The sequence below is a fragment of the Microchirus variegatus genome (genome assembly GCF_963457635.1).
Source record: "Microchirus variegatus genome assembly, chromosome: 2".
Classification (NCBI taxonomy): Eukaryota; Metazoa; Chordata; class Actinopteri; order Pleuronectiformes; family Soleidae; genus Microchirus; species Microchirus variegatus.
Genome location: NC_139803.1, coordinates 19,524,744 through 19,548,809, shown reverse-complemented (window position 1 = coordinate 19,548,809; position 24,066 = coordinate 19,524,744). Strand labels below are relative to the sequence as shown.

General features: G+C 42.8%; 1 protein-coding gene across 2 annotated transcripts in view; it reads right to left on the bottom strand.

Annotated features, from left to right (window-relative positions):
* Positions 1 to 24,066, bottom strand: part of LOC310944399 (glycogen debranching enzyme-like) — a 93,106-nt gene that overhangs the window by 13,385 nt on the left and 55,655 nt on the right. For both annotated transcript variants that reach the window (XM_083910177.1, XM_083910178.1), the window contains exons 8-23: positions 23,346 to 23,457; positions 23,159 to 23,256; positions 22,157 to 22,296; positions 19,644 to 19,831; positions 18,724 to 18,847; positions 15,700 to 15,863; positions 14,439 to 14,540; positions 12,644 to 12,760; positions 10,699 to 10,849; positions 10,464 to 10,588; positions 10,211 to 10,320; positions 9,968 to 10,102; positions 5,478 to 5,608; positions 5,244 to 5,380; positions 4,416 to 4,549; positions 3,659 to 3,834 (exon numbers count right to left, since the gene is read on the bottom strand). In XM_083910177.1, the coding sequence (XP_083766303.1) occupies positions 3,659 to 3,834; positions 4,416 to 4,549; positions 5,244 to 5,380; positions 5,478 to 5,608; positions 9,968 to 10,102; positions 10,211 to 10,320; positions 10,464 to 10,588; positions 10,699 to 10,849; positions 12,644 to 12,760; positions 14,439 to 14,540; positions 15,700 to 15,863; positions 18,724 to 18,847; positions 19,644 to 19,831; positions 22,157 to 22,296; positions 23,159 to 23,256; positions 23,346 to 23,457 (2,144 nt within the window). The remainder of the gene's footprint in view (positions 1 to 3,658; positions 3,835 to 4,415; positions 4,550 to 5,243; positions 5,381 to 5,477; positions 5,609 to 9,967; positions 10,103 to 10,210; positions 10,321 to 10,463; positions 10,589 to 10,698; positions 10,850 to 12,643; positions 12,761 to 14,438; positions 14,541 to 15,699; positions 15,864 to 18,723; positions 18,848 to 19,643; positions 19,832 to 22,156; positions 22,297 to 23,158; positions 23,257 to 23,345; positions 23,458 to 24,066) is intronic.

Below are 24,066 nucleotides of genomic sequence, written 5' to 3'. Positions count from 1 at the left end.
TGAGGCCCCAGGTCCCCACACCCGGGACCCACCCAGGCCCCCAGGGCAGCCCAGCCCATCACCAGGGACAGTAGAGCCTCCCCCAGAACGCCCCCCCAGGAGGCAGGCCGGAGCCCGCCACAGCTATCCCCGACGCCTACCCCGGAGCCAACCACACGACTTCCCCCCCAGAGGGGAGCCGGCAGAGGCTCATGTAGGGATCCCAGCCGGGGGCCCCCAAGGAACAGGAGGCAGCAGGGTCCTGGATCCGCCCCGGGCAAGCCCCCTCACGCAGGTATGGGTCAGAGGCCGTAAGACCTGTCACAGCGGACCCCACGCCCACCCGGCACAGGGACCCACCGTCCACCCAGGGCAGGGCGCCCAAAGTCAGCCCCCGCCGAGCGACCAGCCCGCCGCCCACCATCACCCTTCCCAGGGGTCATGGAGAGCCACGGCCAGGTCCCCCGGGGCTCCCCCCGACAGACCGACAGCCGACCCAACTACCCGCCGCAGCCGCCAGCGCCCCGGAGCTCCACAACCGCCCCCCAGCCCAAACCAACGACCCCAGCCCAGCCGGGAGGCGGGCGGGACACAGGTACCCGGGAGGTCCCCCCCACCAGGATGTGGTGTGGTGTGTATGTATGTGTGCTGTGGGATGTGTGTATGGGGGATGTTGGTATCTAGTATGCATTAAAAATGTGGGGGGGAGGATGAGGTGACAACACCCCGCTGCTTGCTGACAGCGGGGTAGTCGATATGCCCCACCCCACCCCCAGGCCCTAGTGTCTAATATGCCATAAAATATTGGGGAAGAGCGCAGACCCCTGGAGGGGAAGATGGTGGATTGGCCCACTACTTGGTGGGCCCGCCCCCCAACCCCCCCAATGGTCTTCCTGTATCTCCCCCAATACCCTAGTTGTGTGTGTGAGAGTGATATACCAGATCTGGTGGGGGAGCACGGAGGGCAGGCAAGGTTGGCCACCCGGGCCGGCTGCTAGCTTCCTGACTAGCAGACCGTGTATCCCCGCCCACCCAGCCCCCCAGCCCAGCAGAGGCCAGTCCGCTCAGACCGGGGCGACGCCGCAGCTCTCCACAGGCACCACCGGTGCGGCAGGGCCAGGTCCGCCCCCGCCCCCCCGGGGGGGGAAGCCAACAGTGAGCGCCGCACCCCGGACGCCAGCAGGACCCGTAGCCAGGTCAGCACGGCATCCGCCATGACAGTCCAGGCCCCCGCCCCACCCACCGCTAGGAGACAGCCCAGGCCGGGCCAGCCCCCCCCCCCCCCCCAGTCCCCGGGACCCCCCATGCCAGGAAGCCCACCCGCCTCTACCACCTTACCCGCCCAGGGGAAAAGAGATGCGTCGGTCCACCCCAGGGCAACGCCGGGGCGCCGCAGCGAGCGCCCCCCCCCACCTCACTGGGGAGCGACTCTAGCGGGGCCCCCCCGCCACCTGCAGGGGCCAAGCCCACCCATAGGGGCCCAGCGAGCCCCAGCATACGGAGGCCTAGGGCCCCCCCCACCCACGACGCAGGACTACTTAAACTTAAAATTAACTTAACTATGACAAAAATATAAATATATGACGGGGAAAAAGTGACAGTGAAGATAAAGTGCAGTATAGCAGTAGTGCAAATTGTCCATAGTTAGATCTATCAGGTGAGAGGCATGTGTGAGGAGCCTTATGCTTGGGGATAAAAGCTCCTCCTTAGTCTTTCTGTGCGTTTTCTCAGGCTGCAGAACCGTTTGCATGAGTTCAGCAGCTTGAACAGTTTGTATGGGCTGAAATATGTGCCATCAGAAACTGAAATTGAATCATTTATATTTGAATTTGAATTGCTAAAGTTGAATAATTGCATTAAAAACTGAATTTGAATTACATAATTTGAATTTGTATTGTTTAATTTTAATTATTGCATTGAAAAACTGAATCTGAATATAATTTGAAATTGAATTTTTCAAATTCAACACTCCATATATCTTCAGATTCAGTTCTCAAAATTCAGATTCAGTTCTCAAAATTCATGTTCAAATTACTGTGACAGACATCCGGGTAATGTCTGCTCATTAAGGATGATGGAAGAACAATCGAGCGCAGATACAGGATCTGCCGGCTTGGTGTTGGCTTCCTGAACCACTGACTATAGCTCTATCCTACCGGTAAATTTACGTGAGTTTGTATACTTGACGGTTTGTTTATGTGCTGGTTAGCAGATTTAAGGCTGACATGCTCTAAGTTAACGTTACGGCTAAGTTAACGTTAGCCTACATTTACGTTAACTTAGCTGAAGCAGCCAGATAGATCGGAGTTTGTCAGCCTCTCATCTGCTAACCAGTAGCACCTAAACAAGTCCAGTCAAGTAAACAAACTAACGTAAAGTGAAACTTACCGGTAGGATAGAGCTACAGCCAGTGGATAATAGAGCTGTTCGTGGCAGCTCTTGTAGTTTGAAATCAAGACGAACACATTATTAATTAATTCGTCTGTTAATCTTTCCTGCTTTATCTCCTGATGGCACACACATGACAGGCCGGTTTTGCTTAAGAGAATTTGGCTTTATTAGCTGATTGCACAGTAACATTCAACACGCTCACTATCTGCTCCGGTCGCCGTCACTATTCATTCACCGGCACACATATAAACAAAACCCCGACTTCCGCTCACGGGCTAGCTCACTCACGCCACTCACTCACACACTCGCCGTGTCCCAAAGCTGTCTGGGTTACACATTAGAGTTAAGGCACATCCCACAACACGTCTCTGCCTGTAGGCTGTCTTGTCATTGTTGGAGATAAGACCCAGCACTACTGTACTACTACTGTACTGTATAGCGCCACTATATGCTGCATCAGCTTTGTTGTACAGGGGAGGAGGTGAACTCTCCTTCACCCCCAGTCTTTTTTTATGCTGCTGAAAACAGAGACAGTCCAACACCAGTCTTTAAAAGTACAGTTGCTATCTGCTCAGGCAGTAATATCACAACCAACCAGAAACTCAACAAAGCGGAAGGAAGGCTATGCAAACTGTTGTACATTATAAATCATATGCTTATCCTCCACTATCTGCTAATCAATGTGCAGAACTAAGTAAGTAACTGAGTTGTTTTCAGCTGCACTGTTATTATCCTCTATGTCAGAAGAAATGACTCTTCACTGAATCCATTTGAATTTAGCAGGGCACATTTACGGAACATATCCATCTTGTGTACAGTGTGTCATAATATACTGTATTATTACTACTCTACATTGATACTAAAGACATATTAATCAATCATTAATCAGTCAATGTATTTATAGTGTATCATAATGTATAATCTATATTTTCTCTCTCAGTGTTTCATTTATGTGAAGTGGATCATTGTGTTACATAGAAACAGGCATAGCATATTTAATTGGTCAATAAAAAGTTATGCAGGACACAGAAATAAGTGAATCTTTTCAAATATCTAGAAAGCAGTGGTTTATATACATTATTCTGTCACTTCTGTAGTTCTATACTCTTTTATTGAGAAATATTTCCTCCTAATTTAGCCATCTGTCTTGGACAATAGCTAAATATGTTTTACATTTTGCTGAAACCTAGTACATAATGTCAAGTTAATGCTTCTTTCTAAATAACACTGTATGTATACACACACAAACACAAATGCACAAACATATATTTTCTTATCGAACACAGACCTGCTGCCAGTGACACACAGTACTGGTCCTTGTGGTCTGTAACCTCATCAGGTGAGTGTGTGGCATCTTTTAGATGAGGAAAGAGGGTGGGAGTGACCCAACTTGGACTCACACTACACATCTGCACTGAAACCAGTGCCAGCTGTTTAACGAGGCTGGATCCATTTTGCACAAAACTATGGAAAATAAGGAAACATGACAGACACACAATGAGTGCATTTCAGTGAAGTCCACGGAGCATCCACAATATAATAAATCCAACTATTCAACATCAGGGGTGGTTACTTTGGATTTCTTAGTTGAATTATTTAATAGTACATTTGTTTGAGCTGGATTATGTTAATGTTTAATGGTTTGTATTTAATATGGTTTCTAGTCTTGATGAACACTCAAAGCTTCTGTACACTACAGTGTTGCCATTCACACCCATTCACTCACACTTTCATATCAATACAGAGGGAGGCAGTATTACAGATGCTAAGTGTCAACACGTATGAAGTCACAATGGTGTTTAATATTTTGGATGGAGTTGGTCATTGGAAAGTCTGTTCAGCATCAACATACAGCAGTAAACCTTATTTGAAATGAGACTTTGCTGAAACTGACCCAAGCCTTCACTGACACACAAAACAAGACGTGGTTTACATTTTTTTGCACACAAAACAACCAAGTAATATATGTTTTTTTTTGTTTAATCCATCCATTGAGGGAATGAATGCAAAAGAAGTAATAATGCTAAGAAAAAAAGAGCACAAACCTTGACATGAATTTGAAAGCAGCCTCCAGAGCAGTGGTGTAGACACCCTGGATGATGGCGTCGAAGTAGCAAGGTTTGAGGTAGGCCGGGATGTGCTTCAGGTAACCAAATATAGCCTCTAACCAAGAGCCTACCTACAAGTCAATGGTCAACATCAGTCAACGGTATACATACTATCTTGTGTCAAACACAAAGTTATCAGATGTCATATGTTCTAACTGATTTATAATTGTACCCCTACACAAGTCTTTAATTGACTTACTTATTCCTTGTTTAAAGCCATATGTCTTAGTTTGCAACAGCAAGTCTGTATGAAACATAAATACTGTGAGGTTTACTGGTTACTTTTTCCAAGCCAGGGAAGTTTATCATTCTGTTCTTCAAAGATCCATTAGGGGGTAATTTAACTCAGCAGATGGTATTCTGCTTGTCATATGTGTTTTAAGTCATTGCAACTGCTGACATTAATGAATTGTCAGTGGCAGATGACTCTTTAATTATATCCAACCCTCTGTTCTTTTAAAGATGGTAAAGCTTCATGAATATCTCCAAGGTCAAGAAGGTCCCTGGTGAGATGTTCATGTACAAGATGTACATTTTTTGTTTTGGTTGGAACAGTGAGGTGTGACACCAGGCCCAGTACTATGGAAGCATATTGAATTTCTGTTGGAAAAAACACACCTGTTTTTTTGATTAACAAGGTGATTTTTCTGAAAATAAATACATTACTTCAGACTTCTATTTGAGATAATGATCCTATCATTTTTACCCCTTTTTTTAGGTGAATGCAATGCACATCTGTACAGCACATCCATGAGGTTAGCTCACCTCTGCCACAGCTCTCCCTTTGGCCAGAAGTCTGTTGGTGATATAGTCCAGCATCCAGTCTCCTTGTCTCAGGTTTTCACAGAGTGGATGTCCCAGATTGTTCTTGGGACGAATATCTGCCATCACTGACATTAGCCCTAAGACCCATAACCCAGTCATGAATATTGACACTGAAAACATCCTGGAATAAATTAGTGATCAAGCCAATGATGATGATAAGTGTTGTTTTAGTACCTTGTAAGCCTCCATATTTAAGTGGTGACCAAGAAGGAATGCTGTAACATCCGCCCCCATCCTCCCTCTCTTCAGCATCACAGCGGTAAAGCAGGATGTTCATGTCTGCCAGTGTTAGACTTGACATGATGCTGACAAAGAAGACGGAGCATATCAGTTTTCATGTTGACCGAATGACAGAATTCTGTATGCAGGTTTGGCCTGTGAAACAACACAAAGACCTACCTATAAGATGAGCTTTGTGTGTTGCAAAAGGTTTGTTAGGCTTAAGGCCACATTATACTTCTCCAACTGCGTAATGCGTTATCAGACTGCGTCACCACGGAGACGCCTCAAGCCTTTATACTTCTGCGTCGTGGTGACGGACACGCGCTGCAATTTCCCGCCCGATCAGTAGGGGTCGCTGCGCAAGGTTGTTGTATAAATTGGGCTTTAGTAAATCCAATGTGTTGGGGATCAGCTCATTCAAGATAGCATCACATGCATCTTGGATGGAGACCACATGGCCAAAAAGACAAGACAGAGGGCCATAAAACTCAGTCTACAAAGATCCCTTATCTTTCACACCTCAGTGTGAATCCCACCTCAATGGTCACTTTGTGACATGCGCGTAGCCAGCAATAGGCCTAGTTTACTCACTGGCCCACCCAGCCAAGTATGATAAAAATATATTTTGTTTAAAAAAAAAAAAAAAAACATGCATGTAAAGGAAATACATTTCAGAGTAATTAGCCCACAAGAAGGTTAGCCCGGACACTGACGTTTGTTCCCCGGCACAGTTGCTCTCTCCTGGTCAGCGTAACGCGCCGGGTTTACCTGCGGATGTATCCCTGCACAGCACTGACGCTGCCCACACGCAGGTATACACAGGTATACAGGTAATGAGGTGTCTGTGCATAGCTAAGGAGCATTGCTGGACTTTGCATGTCAAAGCACACACAATGAAGCACCACATCGGCAACGCGGAGGCGCTAAACATGGTCATTGAAGCTGAGCGCACAGAGCGCAATGCGTTCCATCGGCTTGTCTCATGTCCCACCAACTCCACCAACTCTTCTGACTGTGGGGAAGAGGTGACACTAGCGTACCTTTTATGGAAATCTAAAAACGGAGAAATCTGGGCAACCAGAAACACCCTGACGCTCCAGTTCAAGCCTCCGGACTCAGGATTAACTCCAGAACCTCTGCGCTATGTACACAATTTGTATAGCTTGTATTTGTATGAGCACACGTTGGTGCTATAGGTGTGTTAACTAAATATTTTATGAAAACTGACATTATGAAAAAATTATAATGCACTTATTTTCTGCTAATCTTTCACATATACCAGGCTGCAATAAACCAAAAGAAAAAAGAAATCCAAATTGCATGAATTATATTGAAAATAATTAATTTTTTCTTTTGCAATAATCCAAATAAAAAAATCCAGTTTGCATGAAGAATATGGAAAATAATATTTTTTTTGTGTTTTTTAGATCAGAAAATCAAGGGGCATCATGAATAATACTGTCAATGTAAATACAAATAAACAATATATATTAATAATTGATATGGATGGAAAGAAGAGAGAAGAAAAAAAATAATTCTAAAATACATCCATCCATCCATTATCTACCGCTTTATCCTCCACCAGAGGGTCGCGAGGGGTGCTGTGCCTATCTCAGCAGACATTGGGCGATAGGCGGGGTACACCCTGGACAGTTTGCCAGTCCATCACAGGGCCATATATAGAGACAAACAACCATTTACTCACACTCTCACACCTACGGTCAATTTAGAGTGACCAATTCACCTAATCCCCATATTGCATGTTTTTGGACTGTGGGAGGAAGCTGGAGAACCCGGAGAAAACCCACGCACACATGGGGAGAACATGCAAACTCCTTGCAGAAAGGCCCGAAGTTGTTCCAAACGGGGCTCAAACCCAGGAACCTGGGTCTTCTTGCTGCAAAGGCAAGAGTGCTAACCACTACACCAACCGTGGTACAGATGTATACAATTTTTATATTTCATGCACACCATTTGGTGTTCTAGGTGTAATAACGTAACTTTTTTAAAGGTGTATCAAATATTATTTAAGTTTTACCATGTGTGTCATGTCCGTCTGTCTGTAACTGGGTCTAGCTTCTAGCTCGTTCGTTTCTCCTTAAAGAGAGATGTAACATTACTTTCTGACCAACATGGACCCAACAGACAGCGACACTTTCTGGTAGGCACTCACAGCTCAAGGCGCTATCATAGACATACATGAAACCTTACTTTCTGAAGTAGCAGCGTCAGTGCATGAGTTATCCGCTAACCTAGCTTCACTATTGCAACAACCATCGGCTAGTTTCTCTGCACATGCCCACATCTCTCTCATCTCTGCTTCCACTGGTGTCTCTCCGTTTATGGCGTTCTGGGCTACCAACCTCCATTGTTCAATTTTCAGGAGGATGAAGTGGCGGTCCCCTCTGTCCAGGCCAACGTCTGCCGTTGCTAGGCGGTATGGTGGAAGGTTTGGGCCTCCCTCCAACGTGCCTCTACCCAATCTCAAAGACAAGCCAACCGACATCGGATCCCCGCTCCCACCTATGTTCCAGGGCAAAAAGTCTGGCTCTCTTCCAAGGACCTCCCTCTTCAAGTTGAATCCCGCAAGCTGGCTCCCCGATTCATTGGTCCCTTCCCGGTGGATCGCGTCATCAATCCTCCATCTGTCCATCTCAAGCTTCCACGATCTCTGACTATACACCCCACCTTCCATGTGTTTCTTCTCAAACCCGTGGTCGAATCAGAACTGGGGATGCCAAACTGGCAGTGGCACAAATTTCCCTCACTGATACGCCCCTGAACAGGGTCCATGAGGTGGCCATACCCCTGGTGGAGTTGGCCCAAAGCCTCTCCAGGGGCTGCAAACCACGACTTCTTGTATCCTAAGATTATAGCCTCCACCACCCAGTGTGACGGGCGCTGGTGCGTCAGGGCCCTCCCCTGTGAGAAGGAGCCCAGGACACAAAAAGCTTTTTGCTCTTCCTAAATTCTTTGGTCATGTTCACATAGAGGACACAGGACAAAGTGCATTGAGCTGCTCTTCATCCTCTTCTGCAAATGGCAGTGGGTGAAAAGCGAGCAGCTCAAGTGTGGAACAGCTGTGGGCGGAATCACTAACCTTAGGCACAAATGCCTCAGGAAGCACCATCACCCTCCCATAATCACTGCAGAGAACTGCAGACATGAGCTGTGCACAAACAAAGCATGTAATTCTTGTCAAGCTGAGGCATAGTTGAGGCATAAGGCAATGCCAGTGCACTGCTGTATGTGTGCCAGTGCGTCCATACCCAGTGGTGCATTCCAGTCTTTTATCGAGATGAACAGAGGACGATGTGCATATTCGTGCGATGTGAAGAGATCTACGGACTCTCGGCCGAACCTCTCCCACACCCGATGAAGCACCTCGGGGTTCAGTCTCCACTCTCCGTACATTGGAGAGTAAATCATCCCCGCTGTTCTGTACACATTCAAAACATGAGAAGTGCTTGGTGTGAACATTACAAATTTTCCCACTGCCCTCTGAACTGTCCCGTGGGTTGTTGAGTGGGGGCATACAAATCTCTGCAATGGGGGAACAAGTGCTTTTTTCGGTCTGTGAACGGGATGGCCAAATTCACGTCCAGGAGGTGGGATGGACGGTTCGGGCCGGCGCCTGGAGCGGCTGCTACAGCGGCAAAGGACTTTCTGGGCCAGCGTTTCTGGGGCTCAGCTCTGCGCTGGTGAAACGCTGGCTGATCAGATGACCAGGGTATGAAATAAAAGGATGTGGAGCTGACACAAGCACTTAACGACCAACATACGGACCAATCCTTGGGCTGATGCTTACAACAGGGATTAGCTTAAATTACCTTTCTTGGAAAGATGGCAAAGGGTGAGGAGGACGGAGTTGTGTTGATCCCGAGGGAGTCGCTGTGGCCGTACCTTGAGAAAGGTGTTGTGCCCAAGTTATTGAGCATACCCATGAAAACACAGGTGTGCGCACACACATAGATGAACATACACATACTCTAAACACCTGCTTTTTGTTACAATGTGGTGCGCACGCACAAACCCACACAGTGAGAGCACAGCTTATTGTTTAATAAACAATTGAATGTAACATTTTTGCCTGCTTATCCGTCTGATAAGTTTTATTGATTACTGAGATATCTTTGACTTGGAGTGAAGTTCCAATATATATATAAAAAAGAAATATCTTTGATGTAGTTAAACCTTAATTTAGCTGAATTTAATGTAGAGTAAATGGTAGCTTATCTCACTACATTTCCCAAGTAGCTTGCCCAACACCTACAGTATCTCCCATAGTGAAGCATAGAATGAGGTCTCGAAGGACTTGATGGGGACAGGTCAGCTGTGGTAGAATAAATGGGGCAGTAGCCCAGGTTTACACAGCTTGACCTGTAGGTCATGGTGGACAGGTATTTATTTTCGATTGTAATTTTTAATGATAGCATTCAAACCTTATCAGTGGTTTGGTGAGAATAAGCGGAGTGCTGTTTTCAGCCAGGCTACCACTCTGGTACAGAGGACTAAACTGGATCAGGTGGTGTCTCAGAGATCCCAGTTGCTCCTGGGACTTGGGCTCCAGAGTCACTCTGTATAAGAACACACAACACAAATGGATCCCAGTCATAGCAGGCATACATTGTCCACAACACTAATAAATTAAGTTTGTTACTCATGAAGTGAGATCGCTTACTCACCTAAATATGATGATGCAGCCTGGTGTGAACTTGTCAAGCACTATCTCCTGACCAACAGTGTTGTGCTTTGACACCATGTTTGCCCTTTTCACCACCTCACTGTCCTTCAGCTGCAGGAAATTTGAAATACCTTAAAACGTCTATTTTGTGTTTGTATGTTTGCTTACACTTGATTTACCTGTTGAAGTTATGCCACATCACACAGGCCAGTGTTTTTGATGCGCACAGACACACCAGTGACTGTAGTACAAACCTGAATGTGTTCTTTAATCTCAACAATACTTGATGATGGAACTCTGATGTTTTTGTCATCTTGATCTTCAGAATTGGTATTGCTCACAATAGTTTTGGCCTCTAAAACCACCTCCTTCACCTGGCCTGTAAAGATCATAAACACACCCTAACTCATCAGGTCCATCCCTCTGACTGTTCCTCTGAGCATTAGGACAATATTAAAGACACGTGGATGTGATTGTATCACTATTTACCTGGTATGAACAAAGATGGAACATTATCTGTGTAATTGTGTCTGTCCGGATTCTTGAGTGGCCTTCGCAGCACAGCGACCATAGACTGCTGGGTGCTGGGACAGTGTCTGCTCACTGCCATCACTCCCTCTGCCAGCTGTTCCACATACACCTGCACATCCAACCATGACAGTTGACAGATTTATCGTATATAGAAACAAATATGACAATATCAAACCATTTTATCCTTCACATGAGGATCACGGTGGCCTGGAGCCAATCCCAGGTGACATTGCTGGTGGCATGCAGGGCCAACATAGAGAGATAAACAGCCATAATCAATACATTTATTGGATTTCTCCCTTGTGTATCTGAATTTTTTTTTTTAAGTCGTCTGTGATGACAGGCATGAAGGACTTAAGGTAGTTTTTGTGGGAGTGTCTATAAAACGCTGACCTAGGCAAATTTATTTCCTGCCCTTGTGTTTCTTTTGATTATTTTCTTAGTTTTACCTGTTTGTTTGTTTGTTTTTTTTGTGTGGAATTTATGAAGTTGCATTACTGCTGCCTCATTGTCACTCCTTTCTCTTAATCTGAAATATTATCAGTGAGGACAGTGACACAAGAGATTCTGTGTTCTGCTCAGCAGAAAGATCCGCCAACTATGTATATGTTCTTTATTGCATTCTCACCTCGTTCTTAATTTAATTCATTTCATTCAAAGGATAGGCTTTATTGTTATTTACAATATAGACCGGCAAAACAAGGAAATGGGTTCAAACCCCGATTGGAACAAGGGCCTTTCTGCAAGGAGTTTGCATGTTCTGCCCGTGTGTGCGTGGGTTTTCTCCGGGTTTTCCAGCTTCCTTCCACATTTTCGAAAAAAAACATGCGATGAATGTATGTATGACTGATCATGGTGGTTAGAGGGGAGAGATGAGTTTGGCACACATTGGCAGCCACGCTACCGTGAGTCTGCTCCAGAGCAGCTGTGGCTACATGTAGCTTACCACCCCCAGTTAGAATATGTTAATTAATAATGGGTAATTTGTAAAGAGCTTTGTCTAGAAAAGCGCTCTAGAAATGTAATGAATGATAATGATAATAATAATAATACAAAAGAGCAGAAATTCTATGAAAATTTAAATAAAACTGAACTGAGAAGTGGGGAGGCCTTGTTTAGTCATATGTTTTGGACCCTAAAAAAATACTAGAAGAATTATTTTCAATTCTCATGTTTGCCCTGCAACCTTACCCTTTGGTTGCCCTCTTTGGCACCACCACAAAAGACAATGAACACTCAACCTAGATCCAATGCTGTACCTTTTACCCTTACTTTTGTACTGGCCAGCTATGCAGTTTTGATTAGATGGAGTGACACTGCCTCGTCCACTGATGCCCAGTGGCTGTCCTGCCTTACCCTTGAAAAGATTCTGTACACAGTTATTTAAATAAAAATTTCCAAAAGGCATGAAGTCCATTTTTTAAAAATAATTTCAAAGCTTTTAATTTAATTGAAGATCTTGAGGTTAGTTTGTGCTTCACTTGTGCTTGGTTCTCTAAATTCACAATTGATCAGTTTGTTTTAGCCTCTCTCCCGTTCTCTTTTTAATGTTGAACCTGACTTTCAGCTCACCAGTTTTTTCCATGCTCTAGTGTTGGCAGACCGTCCTACTGATGATACTGCAGCTGTTATTTGTATTGAGGAGAAGGTGTTTTCAAGATTTGATTTTCGTCATGTATGCACTTCGCACATTTTGATACCTTTTGTAAAGATGTATTGATACAATTGTTAAAAATCCAAAAATATGCTTGATTAAAAAACTTAATGCGGTTGACATTATTACAAAATAAAACAAAATGAAATAATCATAAACAAATAATCAAAGTGGGGAGCAAAACTGAATGTCTCTGGTTGTGTGAGGCACAACATTGACTGTGTGGAGTATATCTATGACAGAACAGACCTGACTGAAGCCCTTGACAGCCAACTCCTGGTGAAGTCTGTTCAGTGCCAGTTTGGCAGCAACGATGCCAGTTTGAGCATCTGAGTTCCAGCAAGTGTACAGATGATCCTCTGAAAGCTGAACAACACACTCAAGGTTAATCAGGGTTAATAGTAGGCAGGATTACTGGAAAAAGTTATTGAGTCAGCTTCAGGTTTAAACCATGCATTTGTAAATAAATGGCAAAACCAAAGATAGTGAATACAGTAAGCTGAAAAGTATAATGATGTAATTAAAGTCTAAAATGATAAATTTAATGGTTTAGCTCTGGGTGAAACTCCATGAATGAGAATATATATATATATATATATATATATATATATATATAAATCCTAGAATATAAAGATCTATAAAAGTCTCTGTCCATGTCTCGAGGTGTCCTGTGGACACTTTTACAGGTGTCTCTTTTACTATTGTGGTCAATGGGAAAATTGGTCTTTGGGCCCCATTAGTATTTTTTGTTGCAGTACCCACTGTGGCTACCATGACAAAATTGTCTTCAAGGCAGAGGGGGCGGTGCTCTGTATAGATTTTATAATACATCCATGGTATGCACTCTTCACAGCAAAGACACCATTTTGGCCAGCTTCAGAATCTCACAAAAAAAACAAAAAAATTGTGGGGTTGTGATTAGTTTTATGTGGCGATTGCCTCTGGCACTATAGGCGGGCTTAATGCAATGCAATGACAAGCAAAGTCTAGCAGCTTTTAGATTCATTCAACATTGCAGCCACCAAAGAGCAGCTGTCTGTGACTTGATTGAGTCATCCTCAAACTCAAACAAGAGGACTACATATGCTTTTTATTAGTCTATGTTCACCACATGTACACAAAGTAGGCTTAATAGAGCCAATATGATTTCTCTCTCTCTCTCTCTCTCTCTCTCTCTCTCTCTCTCTCTCTCTTTTCTCACTCTCTGAACTGCTTTGTGATTGGTCAAAAACTGAAGTTTAATTATGAGGCTGTAAATAGATTGTGTCTTCACTCTCTAAAGGCCACATTATACTTCTCCGACTGCGTAATGCGTTATCCGACTGCATAACCACGGAAACCACTCGAGTCTTCATACTTCTGCTTCATGGTGACGGATACGAGCTGCAATTTTGCGCCCGATCACCAGGGGTCGCTGCGCAAGGTTGTTGTGCTTCTGGCTACAGTGAGCAATGGCGTCCGAGAGAGAAAGACTGTTGTTGTTGAAACAGTGGCCGTTTCTCACTTTTCTGAATCACGGAACGCAGTTTCAAGATAATTTGAGGCGACAAATTGGCCATTTAGAGTCTAAACATGTGCTGTGTGTATTAAGATATGACGTATTTATAATTTGGCAGTGACGTTGTCGTCGGCGATCAGCTCCGCCTCTATGGACACTCGGTGCGCACTGTGAGCCAGCACAGAGCAACTTAGCTCGGCCTGTCCTGAGGACCAATCGCAGCTCTTGCCGTCTCCATTGTCCCTTGACGGAGTGACGGACACTTAAAAAATATTTTGTGCAGTCGGAGACGACGCAGAGGCTGTCTGACAGGCTCTGCGTCGACGCAGAGCACTTTACACAGGAGTATAAATTGGGCTTAAGATCACTTTACATTCTGGTGGAAGGTTATTATGGAATTATTGATCAATACATAATACACAACACATAATATAATACCTATTGTATCCTTAACTAAAAATAAGTAAATGCCATAAAATCCATAAGCAGTGAGATAAAGATGAGTGAGTCTTTACATTGTGGTGCTTTACGTGTATTTGATCTGACCTGATGAGGAAGCAGTACATCATGTCTTCTGCTGCTCCCTGTTGCACAACAAGCCATAGAAACCAGAGCCGCATTGGGCAGGAAGTTGTAAACTGAATCTTCCTGAAAGAATAAGTGAATGTTTAACACTTCACTAATTCTAAACATGGATAGTCTAACTAGTTAGCTTGGATAATTTGAACAGGACAATAGGGTTCAATGTATACATTGTACACTTGAATTTCCTTCAGGATGAATAAAGTATCTATCTATCTATCTATCTATCTATCTATCTATCTATCTATCTATCTATCTATCTATCTATCTATCTATCTATCTATCTATCTTGACAATAATCAGTCAGTTATCACTCAACTGCATGCTGCACCATAATTGTTGTATACCATCAAGCTGTATCAAACAAGCAGATATATTATATTTTTTTGTTTGTTTGTTTGTTCATTTGTTTTCACCATTACTTTAACAGTATTTTTTTAGCCATCTAAGCCATCTATCAGTCTATTGGCTGTATAAGTCATTCTTGTTCGCAAATTACTTTTCCCATTTTGGGGATTGATCATTCTATTGGTCTGTTGGTGAGTTCATCTGTACAGTTGTCTCACTGAAGTGAGAGACAGTTGTCAGTTGTCCATGAAATAGCTTTTCAGTCAATCAAAAGTGGGAGGCACATATAGAAAGTATTGTAATTCCTACACCGGTCACCTGATTTTGGAAATATCAAATTAAAGCTGAAAGTGTGCAGTTAAAGCACATCTTGTCAGTTTCATTTCAAATCCATTGTAGTGGTGTATAGAGCCACAAATAAGGGAATTGTGTCAATGTCCCAATATTTATGAACCTGACTGTGGCTGTCCCCTGGACTCCATTGAGGTCATCCAAGAAAGGAGGGTCCTGGCCAAACTATCGGCCCTCATGGACAACACCTCACACCCTCTGCACAACCAAAGAGCATGTTGGGGCCTTAAGAAGCTCCTTCAGTCAGAGACTGATGCACCCTTAGTGCAGGACGGAGCGGCTCCGCAGGTTGTTCATCTCAACTGCAGTCCGTCTGTACAACAGTGTGCAATAAAATGTCTGTCTGTCTGTTGCAGGTTTTTTGTTGGTCTGTTAAGTTCTTGTTTACAGTTTTTTGCCTAAATTGTCTTACTTTTTGTTACCCTTCTCTGCACCTTATTTCCATTTTTTTCTCTGTCATTACGTAGTATTGTGTATGTAGTACAGTAAAAGACCAGCAGCAGCAGATTGCTAGTTGAATACATACCTGGATTGGCCTGTGGTTTCTGGGGTTGACATCCATGAACATGGTGTGAGCAACAGCTGGGATCAATGGCTGAAGGTTAGGTTGGAAGAAGGCACCAACAGGCTCTCTACCAAACCAGGACAACCAGCCTTGCTCTTTTTCACTGTCTGCAGCAAGAACACGGTCTGGAAGACAAAAAGAGGGAATAAAAGAAGTCATATCAGCAAGAAGTAATGATGGCTGGGTTTCATGTAGGGGAAACATGGGCATTAAAAACTGTTAAATGACACAGAAACCCACTGTCAGTCAGATTAATGCTAATGACCAAGTCTATGTCAAAAGGTCTTTATGACTTTTACATTTGAAATAGAAAAGTTGCACACTGAACACCACATGAATCTGTTTTATTATCGGCTTATTCAACCACTGCACCAAATAGAATTTCAAATTAATATATCACATCCTGCTAGAGCACTGTATATGTGAATACCTCACATATTCAGGTAGAACCAGAATGTCACAGTGATCACTATATATCACTATCACTAGTTGTTCAGTTGCTTTACCACACAAAATGGGTGTAATAGGTAATAGATAAATAGGGTTGAAATGGGGGTAAACAATAACCAGTGGTAATTTAAGCTCTGTGTGGCTAAGTAAGTTAATATTAGACACATTTCTCGCCACCTTTTACTCAGTCTTGTGAGGCTCTGGGAAACTTAGGTCCAGACTTCTGGAAGCTCTTTACAGTTGATAATTATTTGAGAAAAAATGTGCCCGGTTAAGCTTGTGCTGCCGAACCACAACACAACAAACACAGCCAATAGGCTCAACCACACACTATGCAAATGTAATTAGAGTGCTAAGACAACAAAGACAAGAAGACACAGCAGGTAACATGTGTGACAAGTCAAAAAAATCTGAAAATCAGTGGGAAAGAATGGGTCACTGTAAATTTTAAAAGTTTGGGGTGTTCGGGAACACATGAGACTGCATCTCATGAAGTCCGGGTGAAGTCATGAGTCATTGCAGTCAAGGTCCATGTCAAGCTCATGTAGTGATGTTGTCTCGTCTAAATCATCACATTTTTAACTCATAACGCAACGGTAATCAACATTAAAGCTATACTTACCTTTCTTGCATGTCTCACAGCACAGTAAAAATTTGAACATGAACACCTCCAAAGTCCCACCCTCCAGGGCGGAACGGCAGTGGCTATGCCCATGCGTGATTCATCAGCAGCCTGGAGGCAGAGTGCAGAGGTTGTCTGTCTCTGCTCTGAGTGTAGAATGGGACTGCGGAAGTTACTGTTGTGGGGCCGAGCCATTGTAATCTGTTGCGTCCTACTGGGAAGTCATAAAGCCTGAACTCAGGCCTGGGGCCTCATTTATAAAACTGTGCAATATCCGAATTTATAAAACAGTGCGCACGCACATCCTACGCCGATTTCCCTTTATAAATCACAATCCTCTCTAAATGTGGCTCACCTGTGTGCGGGTCATACCACGCCCATATTTGCCTATAAATATTCAGAGAAACGCCCCTCGTGCATATTGATTCATGACTGAAATCATGCCAAAATCGGAGAGAAAGGCCAAGAAACGTAATTTCACCCAGTGTGAGGTGGAAGTACTTGTTGGGGAGGTGGAGAAGAGGAAGGCTTTATTGTTTGGTGGACACAGTGTTGGGGTCACCAATGCCAAAAAGGCTCTAGAGTGGCAGCATATGGCGGATAATGTCAATGCTGTTGCCTCAGAAGGTCGGAGTGTGGCCGAGGTGAAAAAAAAGTGGTCAGACATTAAAGTAGACGCAAAAAAGCGCCTGGCGTCACACAGGCAGAGCGTCTGTGCCACGGATGGGGTTTTTATACTGTTTCTGTCTTTTGTTCTTGCTTGTTTGTGACAAGGGTAATTGAAAGAAGCCAGTGTACGACCTCACACCTTCCCTTCTTAAATTTGATCCTAATTAATATTAATATACTGATTATTAATTAGTGATAACTGGCAGTCGAGAGACACTTTAAGGTCGTTAAGTGACAGTCCTGTCATTCTCCTCGCTTTGAGAGGAGTGGTGCCCTGTTTAGATATTCTTAAGAAAATTAGTAATATAATTAATTAATAACATTAATTAATCATTCATATTCATATTTTCTCACCAATTACAACATTGAATCACAACACTGTGCTTTGGGAGGTGACCCTGGCAACACACGCTGCTTGTTGAGCTCAGTAACTACAGAGTGGTAAGTGATTTCACGTGAGCGTCACCAAACACCACAAAAAGTTGGCAGATTGTGCGTTGAAGAGCCACATTGGCAACACTGCTCTGTCAGAGATGTGCGCTACAGAAGACAGACAGGTAGCTTGGCCAATTATTTTATTCGCTCCGATTATTTTAATTGGCCATACTTTTATCATAATAATATGAGAATTAAATAATGATGAGTCTCAAAACCTGGTGGGTTAATCTTATGTTTTAGAGCAGTAGTCTCAGACACGCGGCACAAGTGGGAGAGAAAAAAAGCTGCAGACTGTAGCAGCTGCTGATTCAGAACAACAGTTATACACACACACACACACACACACACACACACACACACACACACACACACACACACACACACACACACACACACACACACACACACACACACACACACACAATCTATATTGAAAAGTCTCAGCTGTTGTCAAGTTACTATAGCAGCCTATATGTGATTCTGTTTTCACTTCAACGTGCGTCCGCGCATCCTCAGCGGCTGCTGAATGCGGCCCAGCCTCCCCCAGACTCATGTGGCCCCCAGGCAAATTGAGTTTGAGACCCCTGTTTTAGAGAGTCATACGCTTATTAGGAGCTATTTAAGATTACAAAAGAAAAGTGTAAAAATGCAAGAAAGGTAAGTATAGCTTTAATTTGTGGGTCTTAAATTTGTACTGTATGTGGGATGTAGTGCAGATATTTAGTTTCAGCCCCAGTCAAAATAGCTCATTGCAGTTCTTACAACACAACAGTGACCAGAGTGGTGCAGGGGTCGGGGGTCAGTACCTCGCATCAAACTGGTGATTCCCAGGCGGTTTACAAAGACATTCTCAATAAGCTGACTGCTGGTAAAGAGCTCAGCTATCACATAGAGGTTAGGCTTGATGGCTCTGGCTGCTGCAAGCATTGCCTATAGAGACCAACACAAAAAATACACGGCAGTTAACCTGGAGTACATCCACCAGTCATACATGTGTTTCTTCTTATAAACAGGTGATACGGGGATGACAGAATAATTAATTGTACATTTTAATAGCTGCAATAAAAGGGTTCAGAAAAACCTAATTATCTACACTTTTAACCAGTACTCAGACACAAACTCCACACCACTCGATAAATGATATTCACTTCCCTTTTTGGATATCTGGTTATTTATGTTTCTGTCTTCAGAATCAAGAATAATCTTTGGACAGAATATTTGTTAACATGAGCAAATATTACTAGTAGTGCTCAAAGAACAGAGGTGAACAACATACAAGACATACAATGTTCATCATAGCAGTTTAAAAACACACAATGATGGGTTCTCAAGTATTGTATTCTGCTTTTTGACAATGTCTTGTCGCTCACCTTTCACACTACACTGTGGAACCCTTTCACCTCAGGATGTAATATATATACATACATATATATATATCATAATAATAAGCACATTTCTTACATAATGTAATTTTTAATATGCTGTTAAGTTGTGTGAGACAGGGTTGACTACAACTGTAATTGTCAAAACTTGTTTTTTCAAATGCTCATAAAATTGGAATTTTTAAAGAATCTATAATTACTTAAGCAAAATATGAGATTTTATGAAAAGCTCCTGGGCTTTTTCTGACAATACTCACAGTATTGTATGTGGTGATTTCCAATGCCAGAATGATATATAGTATGTAAGTTAAGAGTAACTAATAGCAGTAGGATTTAAACTGTACCTCTGCCACATGCACGGGGGTAGAGAGGCAGTTGACCAGGCATAAACCAGAGAAGACATTGGCTATAATCTCTGTGTATGCTTTCATACGAGTCCACAGGAAAGGACAGTCCTCGGGGTTCTCTCCATAACGAAGCTTGATAGTGCTGTTCTGACAGACCAGCTTTCTTGACAGGTAGACTTCCGAACCTGAAGAAAACACAAGAGAAGGCTTATTATCTCTCTATGCATTGTAAAATATTTGAGAAACCTGGTGTAGAGATTTGGTTTTACTGATGGGACCACCGGTGGCCTTGGATTAATGCCATTTGAGATGGCTGTTGCGTTCATGTGAAAGTCAATTACAAGACACTTGTACAAATATGAAGTGTCAAATGTTATCTGTAATCAATCAGAATTTAATTGATGTCACAGGTGTTAATGACTCAATGTAATTTCATGAAGTGTTCGTATGAAAACGTACGAAACAGTATGTACCCCGTTTTTCGTGCATTATCCTACAAAAATCCAATTACGCTCTGATGCTTTCAGTGACTTCCGTTTCTCAGTTATTACAGAGATTTTTCAGGTCTCTACCTTGCTTTACGGTTACTGTTATGGTGACGGGTATGGTTAGGGAAAGGGAAAGGGTTAGGGGATATAGTGCATTGTCATGTGACCATGATGCCGTGGTCATGCTCCGTGGCGAATATTACATGCAAAAGCATACAAAAACACCATGCATTAATTTGTGTAGCTTTCAGTATGAATCTTTCATGAGAATAGGCTGAATCACTAGATGAGGCAATGTATTGTTTCACAGTTATACTGAAATAAAGGAGGGTTCAAGGAACACAGGAAAGGGCTTAAGGCTAAAGTGTGTCTATGCCATGGATGTATAATATGAACTGGATAGAGCTCCGCCCACTCTGCCTTGAAGACAATTTTTGCATGGTGGCCACTGTGGGTACTGCAACAAAAAATCCAATGGAGCCCAAAAAGCAATTTTCCCATTGACCGCAATAGTAAAAGAGACGCCTGTAATAGTGTCCACAGGACACCTTGAGACATGGACACGGGCTTTTATAAATCTTTATATTCTATATTTTTAGTTCATGGAGTTTGAAAAACATTCCTAAAGGCCATAAAAAGCCCAGACAAATCTTATTTCTCAGAGTCACAGCTGTGTACGAGCACAGCCAAGCGCGGTCATGTGGCGTCTCGGGATTGGCTGCTGTCAGTGAACCGTATGATATGAAAACTTCATGAGAAATGTGAATAAATGAAGACAATGGGGGGTTTTCGTTTACATTTTTTAAATATTATGACAAAGCAGGTTTTAGTTGTTTATTCGGCGCTCATTAACATTTATTTTCAAACGTATTATCGATGTATTAACGAGCTGCTTTGTGGATTCATTGAGGAGAGGAGACTGACATGCTGCACTTTATCACTGTGTTCAGTCCCGGACATCGTGACACTGATGACGGTGTGGACTGTGGAGCTGTGACCGTGTGATGCACTGAGATCTGCGGTCACTTCACCACTGATTCCCGGGGAGGATGTTTGTCTTATCGTCACTATCGGTTCATGAAGTAACTGTTATAATGTGATGAACACGCAAATTATAGTTGAATATAAACGTGTTGAGTGAAATAATCGGGAGTTATAAACCTACTTTAACACGTTGTTATTGTTTGTAATAATAATTATACAATTATATAAGGGAAATCAGACAAAAACAACATGATTCCTGTAACACACATAAAGTTATAGTCACGGTCCTAACTCAAATAAATTATTGATCGTTTTAATCTTTAACTCCGTAATTGTACTTTTCAGTTTACTATATTCACTTCACTATCGTTGATTTTGCATTAATTTACAAATCCATGGTTAAAAGTCGAAGTTAATGTGACGGCGATATTCATGAAATCCGCTAGCACACGTCATTAGCGTACTCCCATCATGCCTTTCGCTGTTCATGTACGCGCCAAGCAAGTCAATAACGCGGACGGCTCATTCACATAGCCGAGAGACATTATGGTAGTGACACTACTGCCCATGCTCTATGGGCCCCATAACCCGGAAATAAACGCGGAAGTCAAAAACCTTTTTGGCATATGCGCTGGGTGAGCAGCTTCATAGGAATGAACGGAAGCGAAGGGGCGGTGCTCTATCCAGTTCATATTATACATCCATGGTCTATGCACTGCAATGGAATTGAAGACAGACATCAACACAATTTACTGTGGAAATGAGAATTAAACAAATCTGCCACACATCTGACCTCTGGTCTTAAGTACTACTTTACCTGCAGTTACTAATTGGAGACTGTTTCCCCTTTACATTCTCCTTCAGTCTTGGACTACGCAAAGAGAGATGTTCTCATTTTTCCATTTTAGCTTTTTTGAGCTGCTCTAAATCTGGTTTCACAGCACTGATATACTCATAAGTTGTATTGCTAGTTTCCCAACTCATAGCTTGCTAATAACTAGCACTGGAGCTTATGGTTACAATAATCATGTTGCGTACCTGGTTCAGCAAGGTTCCTTTGTACATCATTTCCCTTGACAAAGCCATCATGAGCCAGGATGTAACACACCTTGTCTTTCTTCTCCATTAGCTCCATTTCCTCATTAAAGGTCATTTCTTCAAATGGAAAGGTAAAATATCTGAAGGAGGTATAGTCACAGACTATCATGAATATCAAAACATGCACCTATTATTGGGGTGCTTTATAAATAATTGAAAATGCATTCAAATTTCACCTAAAAAAAAACTGTATTTCATGTAATGATCTGATCTGAGCAGATCGATGCTCGTTGGACAATTGTATTGTTCAGACTTGTGTTGTTTTGTTTTCTAACCTTGGGTTTTCTATTCTGTTTCCTGTTTTATTTTGTATTTTTTTTTCCTTGTCAATTTGTGTTGTTGTGTTTGTCTTGTCTTCCCTTTGGATTGTCTGCTCTGCCCTACTGTGTGTCATGTGTCTTATTTGTTTCACCTGTGGGGTGTTTAATTTGGCGAGAAAATAATGGATAGCTATATGGATGGCAATAAAGTGCCCTACTAACTGCCATTTATTTGTGGCCTCTAAAGCAAAATATAAGAAAAATAATAATAATTGTTTAAAGGAATGCCTTTCTAGTGGAGGAAAACAATTCAGTTTCCTTTGGGTGCCATTCCTATCAAAAAGGGGACCGTGAAGTTCCCTACAGCCCCTACATGACACTGTCCAAATGGTGTCCTTTGGGACACTAGAAACGATATTCCGTGATGTATAGAAAATGCCCCTAGAATGTGATAGAATGTGATGATGTGCTGTAAAGGATGACCCTTCATAAGTATACACAGGTGTGTGAGAAAGTAGGAAATTATATGCTTGTGATGTCTGCCCCACCGGGTTGCAGTAGGTGCCCTTTAATGTTTCAGAGTGGGTGCCCTTTTAATTTTTGCCACTGCCCTTCCAAATGTCTGCACACCGCTGTATTCCATATAGTTCTGAACTTGTTAACGTCTGTGTGGTGAGGCTACCTGGGACAAAGAGGCTGTCTCCTTGTGACTGGACCCAGTTTAGGCCCATCATCAGCAAGACGGTCATGAATGACACTTCCTAAAATGCTCTCAATTGCCTGAGGAGATAGAACAACAATAGTGATTTCAACAAAAATGTGGCCCAAAACAAAATCACACTCACAAATATGCACACACATAAACACACTTGCTCTGTTTGATTGGTCATATCTTTATACAATTGTGAGTTTAGTTCCTCCAATCTTCCTCTGAAACTGGTGCAACAATCCTGGATGTCTGATGGGCTCATGCTGTTGTTACTGAAAGGGAGAGAGAGAATTGATTCATATAAAAGATTCTTAGTTGAGCGAAATGGTGAGAGCATAATATGATACTGTGATGCACCTAGGGGTTAGTGAGATTAAGGAGTGGCTTTAGTAAAAGCATTTTAATGCTGTTCATCCGATTAAATTTCTTACATGCACTATATGTAATTTCTGCCAATAGGGGTCCCAAAAGAAAACAATAGCATTTAGGAGAGTCACAATCTCGATTCTAAATTGAATATTGATCAGCAGCTGTGAGCAAGCCACCAAAGAACATTACATCGTTACCACTGTTTCTGACAAGATCTGACAACACTGAAAGCTTGGTCAGTGCCAATGCACTGAAAATTGACTTTGTATGTGTTGATATCAAGGATGTAAAAATAAAAGTGTGTACAGTGTGTCGAGAGTAGAAAGTAGAAAAAGAAGAACGCTGAGTGGACATGTCAGCAAAGGATCTTAGATTTGGAAAGATACTTGAGGACAGGCATGTCCAAAGTTTGGCCGGTGGGCCATCAGAATTTTTTACAGCCTGCAGCTTCGGTTTAATAATGTATTATTAATGCAAGACCTGTACGGACTGGGACAGAAAATCGGCCCCAA